This window comes from Heterocephalus glaber, unplaced genomic scaffold (assembly GCF_053883595.1).
Source record: "Heterocephalus glaber isolate CG9 unplaced genomic scaffold, H.glaber_assembly_v1.0 deba00001504, whole genome shotgun sequence".
In the NCBI taxonomy this organism is placed as follows: domain Eukaryota; kingdom Metazoa; phylum Chordata; class Mammalia; order Rodentia; family Bathyergidae; genus Heterocephalus; species Heterocephalus glaber.
This window is the reverse complement of record NW_028258324.1, coordinates 70586828-70603279: the sequence shown is the minus strand read 5'-3', so window position 1 is coordinate 70603279 and position 16452 is coordinate 70586828. Positions and strand designations below refer to the sequence as shown.

General features: G+C 44.2%; 1 protein-coding gene and 1 long non-coding RNA gene across 4 annotated transcripts in view; one reads left to right on the top strand and one right to left on the bottom strand.

The window, feature by feature from the left end:
• Window positions 1-201: 201 nt before the first annotated feature.
• On the bottom strand, window positions 202-12257 carry LOC110348665 (uncharacterized). 3 transcript variants are annotated; one of them, XR_015441056.1, is made up of 3 exons: window positions 9722-12257; window positions 7759-9068; window positions 202-6846 (listed from the first exon to the last, which is right to left on the bottom strand). It is a non-coding gene; the product is annotated as an uncharacterized LOC110348665 (long non-coding RNA). The 3 variants fall into 3 exon arrangements; XR_002394101.2 differs by lacking the exon at window positions 202-6846 and having other exon boundaries at window positions 6858-9068; window positions 9722-9993; window positions 10713-12257; XR_015441055.1 differs by lacking the exon at window positions 202-6846 and having other exon boundaries at window positions 6858-9068.
• A 222-nt stretch (window positions 12258-12479) lies between these two features.
• The window catches only part of Eif2b5 (eukaryotic translation initiation factor 2B subunit epsilon), a 10169-nt gene continuing 6196 nt past the window's right edge, over window positions 12480-16452 (top strand). The window contains exons 1-5 of the mRNA XM_004834906.4: window positions 12480-12689; window positions 14299-14423; window positions 15390-15575; window positions 16018-16195; window positions 16284-16364. Coding sequence (XP_004834963.2) covers window positions 12480-12689; window positions 14299-14423; window positions 15390-15575; window positions 16018-16195; window positions 16284-16364 — 780 coding nt within the window. The remainder of the gene's footprint in view (window positions 12690-14298; window positions 14424-15389; window positions 15576-16017; window positions 16196-16283; window positions 16365-16452) is intronic.

The following is a 16452-nucleotide window of genomic DNA, read 5'->3' as shown; positions in this document are numbered from 1 at the left end:
GTACAGGGCATATGGGCCGGAGATTTAGCTTAGTGCTTCTGCCACTTGCCTCCCAAGCGCAAGGACCGGAGTTCAATCCCCGGTAACCCCCCCCCCCAAAAAAAGAGTACAGGGCATAGACGAAAAAGACACAAAGAAAGAACAAACAAATGAAAGTATAAAACTTTCTTTTTAATGAACAAAGAAAAACTAGTGCTATAAATGAAACAGGGGTACATGTATAACCATTTAACAGCAGCATAATTTACAATAGCTAGATCTTGAAAATATCATATCTGTCCATCAACAAATGAATGGATAAGGAAAATGTAGTAATTATATACAATGGTGTACCTTCCATAAAGAAGGACAAACTTGAGGCATTCATAGGCAAAAGGATGTACTTTGAGAACGTAATGTTCAGTGAAATAAGTCAGACACACAAGCTTAAATATAGGTTCTCTTATGAGAAAGGGGAAGGGAAAGAGAGACAGAGAGACAAAGAGGGTGCAAAATAGAAGATAGATAAGTAGGAAGTAGGAAGAAGTTCAAACAATTTCCTGAATTATCTATTCCATTGCTTCAAATATTTTAAGATATATGTTAATTTGTTTCATTTATACTCAAAGGCATATTTTCTTGCTGGTGGATTCTTTTCATTCATCTTTTTCCTTATCTTGTACTGATTTTATCTTACTGCTCTCCTAATTTACTTTTTTCATTTTATTTCTCTTATTTTCTAAGCTGAATTCTCAGTTGAAGTATTCTTAGTATTTCTATACATTTTGCTGCAAGAACAGGTTTAGCTGTGTCCAGAGGACTTGGAATAAGGTGTTCTCCTTTTATTACATTGTAGGCAATTCCCAATTTCAATTTTATTTCCTCTTTGATCTAAAAGCTAGGAGAGTGTTTCTTAGTATCCATGAATAAGGGGTTTTTTGTTTTGTTTTGGGGGGTTTTTTTGGTACTGGGGATTGAACTTGGAACCTTGTGCTTTCGAGGCAGGCGGTGGCATCACTGAGCTAAATCCCCAGCTAGGGTTTTTATTATTGTTAGCTTTTCATGGTTAACTTTCAGAGTCTTTATGATCAGATATTATGGTCTTTACATTTAAATTTTTTATTAATAAAGCTTTCCTTCTAAGTTCATACAAGATTGATTTTATAACAGTTTCAGGACATTAAAAAGTATATACTGTCTAGTTAATGTCCATCTATTAAACAGAGATTATTAATTGCATTATTAAAATCCTCTTATGGCTTAATTTTGTGTACTTGGTCTGTTAAAACTTAGAAGTATTCTAGTCAAATTCTCTGGGTAGTTGTAGTTGTACTTTTATGTATTTCATTGCTACACTGATACATGAAAATGTATCCCATCTCAGCAGGGCTGAGTGGCCGGGCTGCAGGTGCATTCCACCCCTGCCTCACCTGGCTGCATTGAACTCTTTGTTACCAGATCGACAGCTTATCCACTCTTCATAGATGGCCTGGGCTTCTGCGTCCCTAATGGGCTGTTGGCTGCTGCTGCTCCACGACCGCACTTCCAGTGAAGGGTTTATATTATCTACAACACCAACTCCAGTTTGTCACTCTGTACTGCTCCGGTGTGAATGTGTCCTCCGCCCTGAGAATTCACATGTTGTGAATGTGCTCCCTAGAGCCGTGCCAGTGGTGTTTGAAGGTGGGAGGCAATGAGGCCTGGAGTCTTGGGGCTGGTGGCATGAGCGGCTTTATAAGAAGAGGAAGAGAGGGCCGGGGATTTAGCTCAGTGGTTTCGCTGCCTGCCTCACAAGCGCAAGGACCTGAGTTCAATCCCCGGTACCAAAAAAAAAAAAAAGAAGAGGAAGAGAGCTGGGCATGGTTAACCCACACCTGTAGCTCAAGTATTCAGGGAAGCAAGGGCAGAAGAATCACAAATTCAAGCCCAGCCTGGGCAATTTAGCAATTTAACAAGACCCTGTCTCAAAATAAAAAAATAAGCTGGGTGTAGCGGTGCACACCTGTAATTCCAGCACTTGGGAGGCTAAAACAGGGGGATTGAAGTGAGTTCAAAGCCAGCTTGGGCTCCACAGTGGGTTCAAGGCCACCCTGAACTGCACAGTGACACCCTGTCTCCAAAAAAGAATTTTTTAAACAAAAAATAAAAATTTAAAGAAGAGGATCACAAGCTCAAATCCAGCCTGAGCAACTTTGTGAGAACTTGTCTCAAAATTTAAAAATTTTAAAGGGGTTGTACTACAAAAAAAGAGGAGGAGGAGGAGGAGGTGGAAGAAGAAAACGGAACCCCAAGCTAGTGTGCTTGCTCTATGTTGCCACATGATGCCCTCCTCCATGTTAAAATGCAGCAAGAGCCAGATGTGGTGGCACACACCTATAATCCCAGCACTGGGGAGGCAGAGGCAGGAGGATTGCTGCAAGTTCAAAGCCAGCCTGGGCTACACAATGAGTTCAAGGCCAGCCTGAACTTCATAGTGAGACCCTGTCTCAAAAAACAAAAACAAAATAACCCCAAAAAAGAAAAAGAAAATGCAGCAAGAAGACCCTCACCAGAGGCCAGGGTCATGCACTTAGACTTAGCCTCCAGAACCATGAGCCAGGGCCGGGGATTTAGCTCAGTGGTTCCGCCGCCTGTCCCACAATTATAAGGACCCGAGTTTGATCCCTGTTACCAAAAAAAAAAAAAAAAAAAAAAAAAAGAACTGCAGAACCATGAGCCAAATAAACTTCTATTTTCTATAAATTATCCAGTCTCTGGCATGTTGTTATAGCAACAGAAAACAGACTAAGACAATATAATGTTCACAAACACTCCATAAGCACTTGAAAATAATGCATATCATATAATTAATGACTACAGAGTTCTCTATAAATCCATTGGATCAAGATGATTGTGGTATTTCTGTATCCTCACTTGGTATCTGCCTGATCTACCAAATACTGACATATTTAAAATGTCTTGCTGGGCATGGTGGCCCATGCCTGTGATCCAAACATTCAGGAGGCTGAGGCAGGAGGATTGCCATGAGTTCAAGGCCAGCCTGAGCTATATAGTGTTTGAGGCCACCCTAAACTACATAGCATACCTGTCTCAAAAAACCCCCCAAAATAAAATAAAATAAAATAAATAAAATGTCTTACTATGACAATGGGCTTATCAATTATTTCTTAGAGTCGTCAGTTCTTACTTCCTATGTTTTAAAGCTTCATTTTTATTTTATTTTCTTTATTTTATTTTTTGTGGTACCAGAGATCGAACTCGGGTCCTTGAGCTTGCAGGCAGGCGGCAGAACCATTGAGCTTAATACCCGGCCAAAGCTTCATTTTTAGATATACCAAATTCAAAATACTTTATCCTCCCAGTGAAGCTTTAACATCACACAGTGAAATTTTCAATTTCTAGTAAAGTTTTTTTGTTTGTTTGTTTTTTGTTTGGTACCGGGGATTGAACTTGGGTCCTTGCACTTGTGCAGCAGGCAGCGAAACCACTGAGCTAAATCCCTGGCCCTATTTCTAGTAAAGTTTACCAACAGATTTCTTTCAGAAGCAGTTGTCTGATGCATCTTTTTCCATCTTATTACTTTCAGCTTTTCTGGATCCTTGTTTTATGTGTGTCATTTGTAAACAGTAGGCTGCTGAATTTTATTTCTTGGGCCAGTCTTTAAATGGATCTAAAAAGATCATAGGGTGCTTTAACTCTAATCACCTCCTTTCCTGACTTATGTGTATACATAAGTTAGCACTTTATATTTGTAACCTCCCAACTGAGACATTAATATCTGTCTTAGCCACTTTCCCATTGCTGGGACAAAACATCTGAAACTTGCAACTTCAAGGAGGAAAGGTTTTTTTAGCTCATGGTTTCAGTTCATGGTCCGCCAGCCCCAGGGCAGAAATAGGATGGCAGGGGGTGTGGCAGAGGAAAAGATGCCCAACCCAAGGCAGCCAGGAAGTGGAGAGAGAAGGGGGGAACTGGGGACAGGAACACACCCTTCCAGGTCATTCCCCAGTGACCACCTCCACCCAGACCATCTTCTAACAGCACCTCCAGCCATGAACTCACCACAAATGAACCCACTGATGAGCACAGTGCCCCAGTCACCTTCCACAAACCTGACACTTGTGGGGGACATTTTAGACCTAAAATATAATATTCTTTATATCATCAATGTTTGGTTACATTTACTCAACCACTTGGTGTTTTCTTTACTAGATCTTCCTCTTTGCATCTCAGATCATGGTTCTGGAATTTTCTTCCTCTGCTTGAGGGATATCTTTTAACTTTCTACAGTGGTAGAAACATTCTCTATCTGCCTTGTCCAACACAGCAACCATATGTGGCTACTGAGTACTTGAAATGTGGCAAATATGGCTGCATTGCTGGAGTTTTAATTTTATATCATTTAAATTTAAATAACCATATGTGGTTAATGGCTACCACACTGGGCAGGGTAACTTTAGAAGTTCCTTTAGGCTGAGGGGTGTATCTCCGTGGTAGAGTCTACACTTAGCTGATCAAGACCCTGGGTTTAATCCCTAGCAAGGAAAAGAAAGAAACAGAGGGGAGGGGAGTGCTGGGCGTGGTGGCGTACACCTGTGATCCCAGCACTTGGGAGGCTGAGGCAGGAGGATTGCCACGAGTTTGAGGCCCACCTTGGCTACGTAGTGAGTTCAAGGGCAGCCTGAACTACATAGTGAGACCCACTCTCAATATATATATTAAAAAGGAGAAAGAAAGAAATAAAAGGAGGGAAGGAAGGAAAGAAGGAAGGAGAGAGATTTCCTTAGTAAAGGTCTTTTGATGGTCCATTGTCTCAGTCCTTTTTTTTTCTTTTTTTTTTCCCCATTAACTTTATTGGTACATTTTAGGTATACAATACAGTTACATTCATCACTGGGATCTTGTACCATTACATGAGTCTCTTGGTTATTATTTTATTTCCTCTTCCCTTGTCCTCCCTTCACCCCCTCCACCCTTCCCTATTTGCAAAGATCTTGTTTCCATTTTTTTCCTCTTCTCATATTTTTTCCTTTCCCTTTTTCCCTTCCCCTACCCCTCCCAATTCCCCTGCTCTTTTAGACCTTTTCTTCCTGTTACACAATATCAGTTATACATTTTTTAAATTACAATATTAAGATCTAGGAGACATTACCACAGATTTTACAGAATTTAAAAGGATATAGAAAGCATATTACAAAAATCTTTTTTGAAATAAATTTGACAACTTCTAAGAAGTAACTTGGAAGACAAATTAATGAAACTAACTCTGGAGGAAATATAAAATTCGAATAGCACCTATTAAAGAAAGTATATTCCTAGCTTGAAAACCTACCTATATGACAACAACAGGCTCATAAACATTTTAACTGATAAATTATATCAAACAATTAAAGTAGAAAAAAGAAGGAACACTTCTCCCCTCATTTTAGGAACTCAACATGGTGCTAATCCTAAAACTGGATAAAGATAATAGAAGAAAAAAGTATGAACATAGATAGAAATTTGACAAAACAAACTATAAGAAGTCAGATCTGGCAGGATGTAGAAAGTGGTTTTGTTATAGGGATGGCAGTGTTAGTTCAGCACTGGAAGATCTACCCCCAAAAGTCATCATTTTAACAGAGGAAAGGAAAAAGCCATATGATCCTGTCACTAGTTGGAGAAAAAGTATTGGACTAAATTCCACAGCTGTTCATGGTAAAAGCTATCAGGAGACTAGAAGTAGAACAGAACCTTCTCAACAGATTAAAGACATGTACTCCATACTTCCAGCGAGAACGCCTTATATGAATGGAGAAGATACAATGCTTTCTCCTTAAGGTGGGGAACAAGGGCAGATATGCTTACTCTTCATCTGTCCACTAAACTTTGAAACCTAGGCCCCACCAAAATAGTCTGGCAATAAAATGACACAACTAGGATAGGATTGGCAAGGCAGAAGCAAAATCTTTATATGTAGATGAAATGATCATCTACAGAGAAAATACTAAGAAATCTCTAGGAGCCCCTAGAACTTGTACTTGAATTTAGCAGGATTAGAAAACACAAGGTATATATAAAAATTCAGGTCTGTGTATACTTGCTATAAATGAAGAATTGGATATTGAAATTTAAAAGTTATGTAGGAGTACAAAGGACCTAGAAAAGTTAAAAACAAAAACAAAAACAAAACCGGTGTTGGACTGTCTCGTCTTTATCTGAAAATTATTTTACTCTTGTTCTTGAAAGATAATTAGCTGACACCATTTTCTCTCAATATTTTGACGATGTTACACCATTCTCTGTTGGCTTCCATTTTTGTTCTACTGAAATCAATCTAATTTTTGTCCCCTCTTAGGCAACAGGTATTTTCTTTGGGGCTGCGTTTAGACAGACTCTCTCTGCCTCCGGTCTTCTGTCCTGGGCAGCAAACACTAGCACGGCTCACCCTAGACTCCGCCCTTCCGGCGCAGGCCTTGGGAAAGGCAGCCTGTGGCTCTCCCGCAGGGAGTTCCCCCAGCAGAGCTTGGCAGGTGACCAACAATTCTATTGTGCAGGGACTCGGGGTTGCTCTCCATCCAGGACACAGGACTTTCAGGCCGAGACTGGGACCGTCCGGGGCCGGCGGGGACAGTGGGTCCCCCTGCCGGCTCCCCCGCCCAGTGCCCGTGTTCCTCCGGGCAGGCTGCTTACGCCCAACCCAGCTCCGCCTGACGCACGATGACCTGCAGGGGACACTGCTGCCCAACTCCGCACACCACCATCCTTCTTTCATGGCCACGCAACCACAGGCGGTGTTGCTTGTTAATGACTTAGGTTTCCTTTTTGAAAATTTCATTGTTTTTGAGTTAAATTTCTTCTGAAAATTCTCAAACTGTTTCAACTGAACTGTGGAGAGATTTTTGTTTTGTGTTGCTTTGAGACAGGGTCTTGCTCTGTAGATAAGGCTGGCTTTTTTTTTTTGGTACCGGGGATTGAACTTGGGAACCTTGCGCTTGCGAGGCAGGCGCCGGAACCACTGAGCTAAATCCCTGGCCCCTAAGGAAAAGACTTTTTTTTTGGTACCAGGGATCGAACTCGGGACCTTGCACTTGTGAGGCAGGCAGCAGAACCACTGAGCTAAATCCCCTGGGCTGGCTTTGAACTCTTAACTATGGAGCCCAGGCTGGCCTGGAACTCACAGCGATCCTCCTGCCTCCGCCTCCCGAGTGCTGGGATGACAGGCGTGGTCGATCTTGCCAGGCTTGAACTGTACATTTAAAAGTGGTAGGTACAGGGCCAGGGATTTAGCTCAGGGGTTCCGCTGCCTGCCTCACAAGTGCAAGGTCCTGAGTTCCATCCCCGGTACCCTCCAAAAAAATTGCAGAAAAAAGATAAAAGTGGTAGGTAGCCAGGCGTGGTGGCCCACTCATCATCCCAGCACTCGGGAGGCTGAGGCAGGAGGATCATTGTGAGTTCGAGGCCAGCATGGGCTACATAGTGAGTTCAGGGCCAGCCTGAATTACAAAGCAAGAGCCTACCTCAAAGAAAAAACAAACCAAAAAACTAAAAGTGGTTAAGGCGGCAACTTTATGTAATCTGAATTTTAGCTACAATTTAAAAAGAAAATGAGCTTCCACTTTGGGAAAACTCAAAATTACTTTTGTTTGCCTAAAGTTGATCAGACTTTCAGTCACTAACTAGTAACAGCCAGTCAGTCCTTTAACAAATATTTACTGAGTATCTGCTGAGCACCAGTTACTCATCGAAACACCTGGGATACAACAGAGAATAAACAGCTCAGATTTTCACAGAGCTTACCTTCAGGGCTGATTGACCTTCAAGACCCGTTTTGAAATCTAAATGCAGATACAGATGGTCCCCACCTACAAAGGTTTGAGTTTAGTTTAGTTTAGTTTAGTTTTTAGTTTTGCTGGATTTTTGAGACAGGGTCTTGCTGTGTGGTTCAGGCTGGCCTTAAACCTACTGTGTAGCCCAGGCTGGTCTTGAACTCACAGGGATCCTCCTGTCTCAGCCTCCTGAATGATGAGATTACAGGTGTGTGCCCATCTTCAAAAGTTCAGTAGAGGGCCGGGGATTTAGCTCAGTGGCTCCACCACCTGCCTTGCAAGTGCAAGGTCCCTAGTTCGATCCCCAGTACAAAAAAAAAAAAAAGTTCAGTAGAAACCATACTTTGAATTTGGTGTTTAGAACTTCTCCCAGGCCAGTGACCTGCAATACAGTCCTCTCTCACGGGGCTGGGCAAGGGGAGGGAGCAGAAGCACAAGGGTAAATAATACTCTATAGTGGCTGGGTGGCCAGCAGTTTTGAATGTTATGTTCTGCATTTCGACATCCATCAAGTCTACAAAATGTCCATCTATGCTGGGTGTGGTGGTGCAGGCCTGTAATCCTAGCACTCGGAGGCTGAGGCAGGAGGATTTCTGAGAGTCTGAGGCCAGCCTGGGCTACATGGTGAGCTCAAGGCCAGCTTGAACTGCATAGCAAGACTCTGTCTCAAGAAAAAAAAAGTCCATCTGTGTGAATATCTGAGATATTCAATGCTTTATTATAAATGAATAGGCATTGTGTTAAATGATTTTATCCAACTATAGGGTAATATAAATGTGCTTAAGGTCAACTAGGCTAAGTTATGGTGTTAGGTTAGCTTAGGAGTATTAAATGCACTTTTTACTTGCTATATTATTAATTTATGATGGGTTTATCAAGACATAACCCCATAAGTGAAGGAGCATCTGTATATTAATTTACAAAAAGAATCAGAACGGGTGACCATAAATGCAATCCTTTAACATATGAAAAGATGTCTTCATTTCACTCAAAGTAAAAGAAAAGCAGATTTAAACCACACATCTATCCACCCATAGATTAGTAGAAAGTCCAAACTGTTGACAAAATACTCTGGTCATGAGGCCATGAGGGACGGGCAGTCACTGTTCCTCACCTGTCAGGGTGATATGGCCGACACTGCTTCCTCCCGAGCCTGGGCAGGCTTCAGGAACTGTATCCAGTTTGAACCAGTTACTCTGCTCTGGGAATAAATTCCAACCTGAGGATGTTGCTCAGCAGTGCAGCGCCTGCCCAGTAAGGGTAAGGCCCTGAGTTTGATCCCTGGCACCAAAAAAGAAAAAGAGAAGGCCAAAATGAAAGAGACAAAAAATAAAAGAGAATGGATTCTAAGAAATAAATACAAATTGGTAAACATATCTCCTCATATATTTATGAGGATGGCTGTCGCAGCATTATTTGCAAGCACAAAAACTGCAAACAATCTCAACATTTAACAATGAAGAAGTGGTTAGATAAATTATGGCTATTACAGAATCACTGAAAACAGCTAAGTTTGTCTGCATTCCACCATATATTAAAATCAAGTTGCCAACACAATGCATCACGTTAATAACAGTTACATGTGCCGACCGCTGTTCCGCGGACTTTTCACATATTACTTCACTGACTTCTCACAACAACGTTACGTGGTACTATGCTTGTTCCACTTCAACGATGAAAGAGTCCAGGCATCAGAGATTCACCAGCCAGGAAATGACTAGGCCCAGAGTGGAATCCAGGCAGTCTGACTTGGAGTACCAGCATATAATCACAGGGTGCACTGTCTCAAACATAATTCTATGTTTGGACGTGTGTGAGCATTTGAGACTTTATCTCTTTTTTTTTTTTTTTTTTTTTTGTGAGCATTTGAATATGTACCTGTGGCCAGGTGTCTCCAGATGGAGATATACAAACAAAGAGTAGCAGTCACTTGCCTTCATGATCCAGGGCTTGGCAGAGGCAGGTACTGCTAGAGTATAATACTGCATCTCCATAGCCTGGGAAAAAAATCAAAATTCAAAGTGCAGTTTCACTGAGTGCACATAGCTTTTGTACTATTGTAAAGTCAAAAATGGATAAGTCCAGGCGGGCCTGGTGGTACACAATAATCCCAGCACTCGGGAGGCTGAGGCAGAAGGATTGCTGCAAGTTGGAGGCCAGGCTGGGCTATATAGTGAGTTCGAAGTCAGTCTGAACAACGGAGACCCTGTATCAAAAAAAGACAAAAATAAAAGTAAGTCAAATCTTTTTGTTTTTTTGGTACCGGGGATTGAACTCAGGACCTTGCATTGCGAGGCAGGCAGCAGCACCACTGAGCTAAACCCCAGGCCCGATTTTTATTTTTATATATGGGGCAGGATTATGTATGTGTGGTTTTCAGTCTTCCAGGAAAGTGCTGAAACAGAGACCTCAGCAGAGGGTTGAGAGCCTCCTCCAGCCCATCTAGTAAAAAAGCACCCGTCCAGCTGTCCGTCTACAGAATTCTCGGCCTGGACTTGCCACTCCCACTGACGCCTTAGAAGCAGATTCGCCCCTTTCCAAAGTCACGGAAATCATTTACAAATTTCTACCATTGGCTGAGGGAGCAGACCTGCCTTAAAGAAAACCTTCCACTGGACCTACTTTCGCAGCCTCACCCGGACTCGCCCTGCATGCGAGTGCGCGTGCACTGTGCAAATCACCTATTTAATGTTTCTCCTCTACAAAGGACATTCAATTAATAGAAAACTTTTACTGAGTTGCTTTCTCCCTTTCCTGATCCAGACTAAAATTTCCAAAATCAAGTGGTTTTCACTCGGCGCCCTCATGAACGGGGGAGGGAAGAAAGAACAACCTCTGGTCCCAAGAGCAGGGCGCCCGAGAGCGAGTAAAGTCGGGCTGGAAACAACAGGAAGCCCGGTGACTCGGCCGCCTCGCATCCCCTACCGTGGGATCGGTTTTGTCTGCAGCCACCAGTCTCTTCCAAACATGCAGTGCCCTTCGGAGTCGGGCCTGGAGCTTGCCACTCCTCCCGATCTGGACCCAGCCTGTCTCCCCTGGGTTTAAGCCACAGCGTAGTCTAATAAGGGTGAATGAACGAACGAATGAATGAAAGAACGAATGCTAAAATAGTCCTTATCCCCACATAACTTGGCAGAAAGGTTGTGGAACTAACTAGGAAGTCAGGGATTTCGGGTTCCAGTACCAGTTTTCCACTTACTAGCAGGGAGTACTTTTTTCATTTTTCTAAGAGTTCAAGGCATCACATTACAGTGATCCATGCACGCCCATGTTTATAGCAGCACAGCTCATAACAGCTAAATCTTGGAAATGGCCTACGTGTCTATCAACAAATGAATGGATCAAGAAAATGTGTTTACACATAATGGAGTACTACTCTGCCACAAAGAAGGATAAACTTGAGTCATTGGTTGGAAAATGGATGCACCTTGAAGCCCTAATGTTAAATGAAATAAATCAGACACACAGGCTTAAATATTGCATGGTCTTTCACTTGATCTTAGGCAAAAGGCCGAGAAGCGATTGCATGGTCTTTTTTAAAAATTTTTTTTTGGTACCGGGGATTGAACCCTGGACCTTGTGCTTGCGAGGCAGGCAGCAGAACCACTGAGCTAAATCCCCGGCCCTGCATGGTCTTTCTTGTATACTAAACTCAAAATATAAAAAAGAGCAAAATAAAGGATAGATAATAGGAAGACAGATCTTTTGCAAATAGGAAGGGCCCACGAGATGGAGGGCGGAAGGGAGGAAGAAAGAAGATGTGTTGTATACATGCACCAACACCCCATGAGGAAGGTAATCGTGTGTGCTGCAAACGCGTACTAATAAAAAATTAAAATTGGGGGGAAAAAGTTCAAGAAATGTTTGCTGCCAGACCATGTTGGCACACGCCTATAATCCCAGCACTCAGGAGGATCGCTGTAAGTTCGAGGCCAGCCTGGGATATGCAGCAAGACTCTATCTAAAAAAAAAAAAGAAAGAAAAGAAAAGTTTGCTCCCAGCATCAAAGAAGAAGAAAAAAGAAAGAAGGAGGAAGGGGAGGGGGAGGAAGAGAAGGAGGAAAGAATGATTTATTGAATAAAAGAAATAAGGTCCCTCGCAGAGAGGTGTGACGAAATTAACTGAGCTAATGCTTGTATGGCACAGGCCCACCATCCGCGCTCCAGAGAATCTCACACTCACACACACACACACACACACACGTTCTGTGTTTAAGCGGATCGCGAGCTGCCCCGCGGTGCCGGAGTCTGGCTCGGCCGCAGCCCCCACGCTGCCCCAGCCGCGGTGCCATACGGTGACTGCGGCGCTCGGGCAGGGAAACTGCCAGACGATTACAGATCCCACCAGGCTCCGTCTCCTTCGCGGCAACCACAAGTCCCATCACGCCGCAGGACTCTCCGTTTCCTCTCGTACAAATGAAGGCCTACAATCCTGCTGACCGAGCTGCAGTCCAAGGAACCCCACCACACCCTGCTCTCCCACCGCTCTGGAAGGCCCGGCCCTGCGCCACGCCTCCCTGCTCAGACCTCCCATGGGGAGGGGCGGGCCCGTAGGAGGGACCCCTACGCACTCATCCCTCCCCCGTCTCCCTCTTTCCGTCGGTCCTTCGCGTTTCCAGTGCTGGGTGCTTTTTGTCCCCTACTGCGTGCGGTGTCGGCTTCCCTGCGGAAGTGGTGGCCGTAAGGGAAGAAGATGGCGGCCACTGTGGTGGCAGCACCTGGTGCGGCGGCCAGTAGGGCCAACAAGCGAGGTGGCGAGGGCCCCGGAGGCGGAGGAGGCAGCCGCGGCGTTGGCGGGGGAAACAGGGCGACGGAGGAGGAACCGCCGCCGCCCCTGCAAGCAGTTCTTGTGGCTGATAGCTTCAACCGTCGCTTCTTCCCGATCTCTAAGGACCAGCCTCGGGTGAGCGCCGGCATGGAAGCAGATGCGGGCCGGGAGGGTGGTGGTTCAGGAGCAGGTTGTCCTTACGGCTGGCAAGTGAAGCACGCCCTGGAAGGAATTGTGTCCCCTGATTATTGTAAAGTGGGGTTTATCCGGCTAGGAGGAAAGCAGAGGGGCTGTCGAAACCTCATGACTGCTTGACCAAGTGAGTGGTTTGCAGGTGTAAGCCCTCAGGGTTGTCCACCCCAGGTCTGGAAGGATGGAGAGAGTTAAAGGCAGAACTAGTGCTGAGGGAGGGAAGCCTTCACAATGGGAGTCAGTGGCCCCAGAGGACCCTGCACTGCCTCTAACCCTGTGGAAGAGAGATGCTTAGTTGGAAAGGAGCAACGCCTCTCTTGGCCTCTGAGAGGATAACCAGTGTGCCTAAAAAGAACAGGCTAGAGCTCAAGGCAGTGTACTTTTTTCCCCCTCTTCTATGTTTTAATAACCACCACTGCTGTCTGAAGGAGAACAGAATGGGTTTAGTGGCTGGTTGCTTTTAGCTCCCGAGTTATCTAAAAATAGAAATTCGGACTGAGCTAGTCCTGGGATCTAACAGAGGAAACTCATTGAAATTCAGGAAAATCTTCCCTAACAATCCCCCAGAAGGCCTAATGGCTGTTCATTTTTGACAAGTGATGAAGGGCAGCCAGCCGGTGACTTAGAAAAGGCTCAAGGAGCCAGGCCTGGTGGCACAGGCCTGTAATCCCTGCAGTCTGGGAGGCTGAGGCAGAACCGCAAGTTTGAGCTGAGTCTGGACAGTTTAGCAACTTAATGAGACCCTGTCTCAGAAAATAGAAAATGAGGGAGGGATTTAGCTCAGTGGTTCCACCGCCTGCCTCGCAAGCGCAAGGAACCGAGTTCGATCCCTGGTACCAAAAACAAAAAAAGAAAGAAAGAAAATGAGCTGGGGGGGTCGGGGATTTAGCTCAGTAGTTCCACTGCCTGCCTCGAAAGCACAAGGATCCAAGTTTGATCCCTGGTACCAAAAAAAAGAAAATGAGCTGGGGCTGTATGTAGCTTCATTGTGAAGGCCCCGAATTCAGTCGCAGTACTAAACAAGAGAGGAAAGGGCAGAGAGAGATGAAAGAATAAAAGAAGGAAATTTTATGCCAAAGAAGACCTTAATAGTGCTTAGAGTTCTGGATATGTGATTAATGTCCAGTACTGTCCTTTGTAAAACCTGGAAACTCTGTGTCTGATACTAGACAAATAGATTCCGTGGTTACTGTACCCAAATTAAAATGCATTAGCCTCAAACTTAGCACATGCTGTGAACATCAAAAGCAGGAACCACTGGGCACAGTGGCACATGCCTGTAATCCCAGCACGCAGAAGGCTGAGGCAGGAGTTTGAGGCCAGCCTGGGCTACATAGTGAGTTCAAGGCCAGCCTGCACTGCAAAGTGAGACCCTGTCTTAAAACAAAACAAAACAAAAACAGAAACCTATTTATTTTTGGTTTAGAAAGATGAAGTAAAACTGTAGTATTTGGAAACACTGATAGATGAGTGAAAATTGTTGCAGTTGGGTACCCAAAGGACCCTCATGGATTCAAGACCTCAAAAGTTTTTTTCATATCCTGCCCTGCAGGTCCTCTTACCCCTGGCCAACGTGGCATTAATTGACTACACTCTGGAATTCCTGACAGCCACGGGTGTACAGGAAACCTTTGTCTTTTGCTGTTGGAAGGCTGCTCAAATCAAAGAACATTTACTGTAAGGCCCTGTGACTTTTCTTTCCATGTTTTATGATCTCTCTGTAGTTTTTCAGGATGGATGTGACTGAATAAGGGGAAATGCTAGGAGGAAAACAATGTGTCTCTGTAGATCCCGTGGTAAGGTCTAAGGATGTTTGCTTCACTTTTGAGTTGAGGAGCTGTAGCTCTGTATCTGTCCATTTGGAGGTTCTTATGACAAAAATTGGACTAACACTTGTTCGAGGTGGTGCCTGGAGTCCCAACTGCTCTGGAAGCTGAAGAAGAGATCCCTTAAGCCCAAGAGTTCAAAACGAGCCTGGGAAATGTAGTGAAGTGCTCTCTCTCTCCCCGCACCCAACCTCAAAGATGCTTGGGTTTATCTGAATCTTACTTGGGTTTTGCTTTTCATTTAATGATTCTAATATGTAACTTATTAGAATAACAGCTTGTTTTTCCACTGAGTTTCCAAATATCTGTTCTTCCCCATAAGGACAAGAATGAGCTCTTTTGCATCTTTGTTTTCCCGCTGCCTAGTGTAGTGCCATACAGATAAAAACCCTTCACAAATGTTTGCTAAAATCTCAGGAAAGAATACATCTCAGAATTTGTGGAAGCTTAGGAAGTAAAGACTAGCTATTGGTAGGGTCGCCATCAGACAGTTCCTAAATTTGATATGGACCTCAGGGTAAAGATGACATGAAAAGTATGTTCCCAAAGTTCTTTTATACCCTAGGTTTCAGCAGGATTTGGAGACAGAGGTCAAGGCATAGAGAGGAAATATTTCTCTAACCCATAAAACAGAACTAATGACATAGAATGCTGAAAGCATTAATTATAGTTCATAAATCTCTCTGAAGTTGAAGACGCTGGCTGGAACCCAAAAAAGCCATAAAGGAGTGTGAATGCTGGATGGTGGCAGGTAGGGAAGGTCCGCATGATCTTTATGATCCATTTACTCATTTCCTTCACCCTTTCCTTCCTGTAGGAAATCCAAGTGGTACCGCCCTACATCCCTCAATGTGGTTCGAATAATCACATCAGAGCTGTATCGATCGCTGGGAGATGTCCTCCGTGATGTTGACGCCAAGGCCTTGGTGCGCTCTGACTTCCTTCTGGTGTATGGAGACGTCATCTCAAACATCAACATTACCAGAGCCCTGGAGGAGCACAGGTCAGGATGGGAAAGTGGCAGGGACCAAGGTTAGGGACCTGCAGAACCCTAAGGCCGCTCTTTTTTTTTTCCATTAAGTTTATTGGTACATTTTAGGTATATAATAGAGTTATATTCCTCATTGTACCTTTACATGATGTATCTTGGTTTTTATTTTTTCCCCATTACCTGTGCTCCCCTCACCCCCTCCACCCTTCCCTATTTAGAAAGACTTTGTTTCCATTTTTCCTTTTCTCATATTTTTTCTTTTCCCTTCCTTCCTTCCCCCTGCCCCTCCCACTTCCCCTACTCCTTTCGACCTTTTCTTCCTATGTCACATCAATTATACATTTTGATCCTTATTTACACGTTTAGTTTTTCACGCCAGAGAAACTATTCAGTATTTACACATGTGTGTCCTAAGGCCACCCCTTTATAGCTCTCTCCCTCCTGTCCTTCATAGGTTGAGGCGGAAGCTAGAAAAAAATGTATCTGTGATGACAATGATCTTCAAGGAGTCATCCCCCAGCCACCCTACTCGTTGCCATGAGGACAACGTGGTGGTAGCTGTGGATAGTGCCACAAACCGGATTCTGCATTTCCAGAAAACCCAGGGCCTCCGGCGCTTCTCATTTCCTCTGGTATGTGGGTACCTAAGAAACCCAAGGTGGGAAAGTAACCAGCTTCCGAAGGGGAGGCAGGTTCAAGTCCTTGTATTTCTCCCCACAGAGTCTGTTCCAAGGCAGTGGAGATGGAGTAGAGATTCGATACGATTTACTGGATTGTCACATCAGCATCTGCTCTCCCCAAGTGAGCTCTCAGGGCCAGGCCCACATGTCCAAAGAGTAGAACTCCGGGGGTCTGTTGCTGTCTGCCCAGAAGGCCAGAGTATATTTCT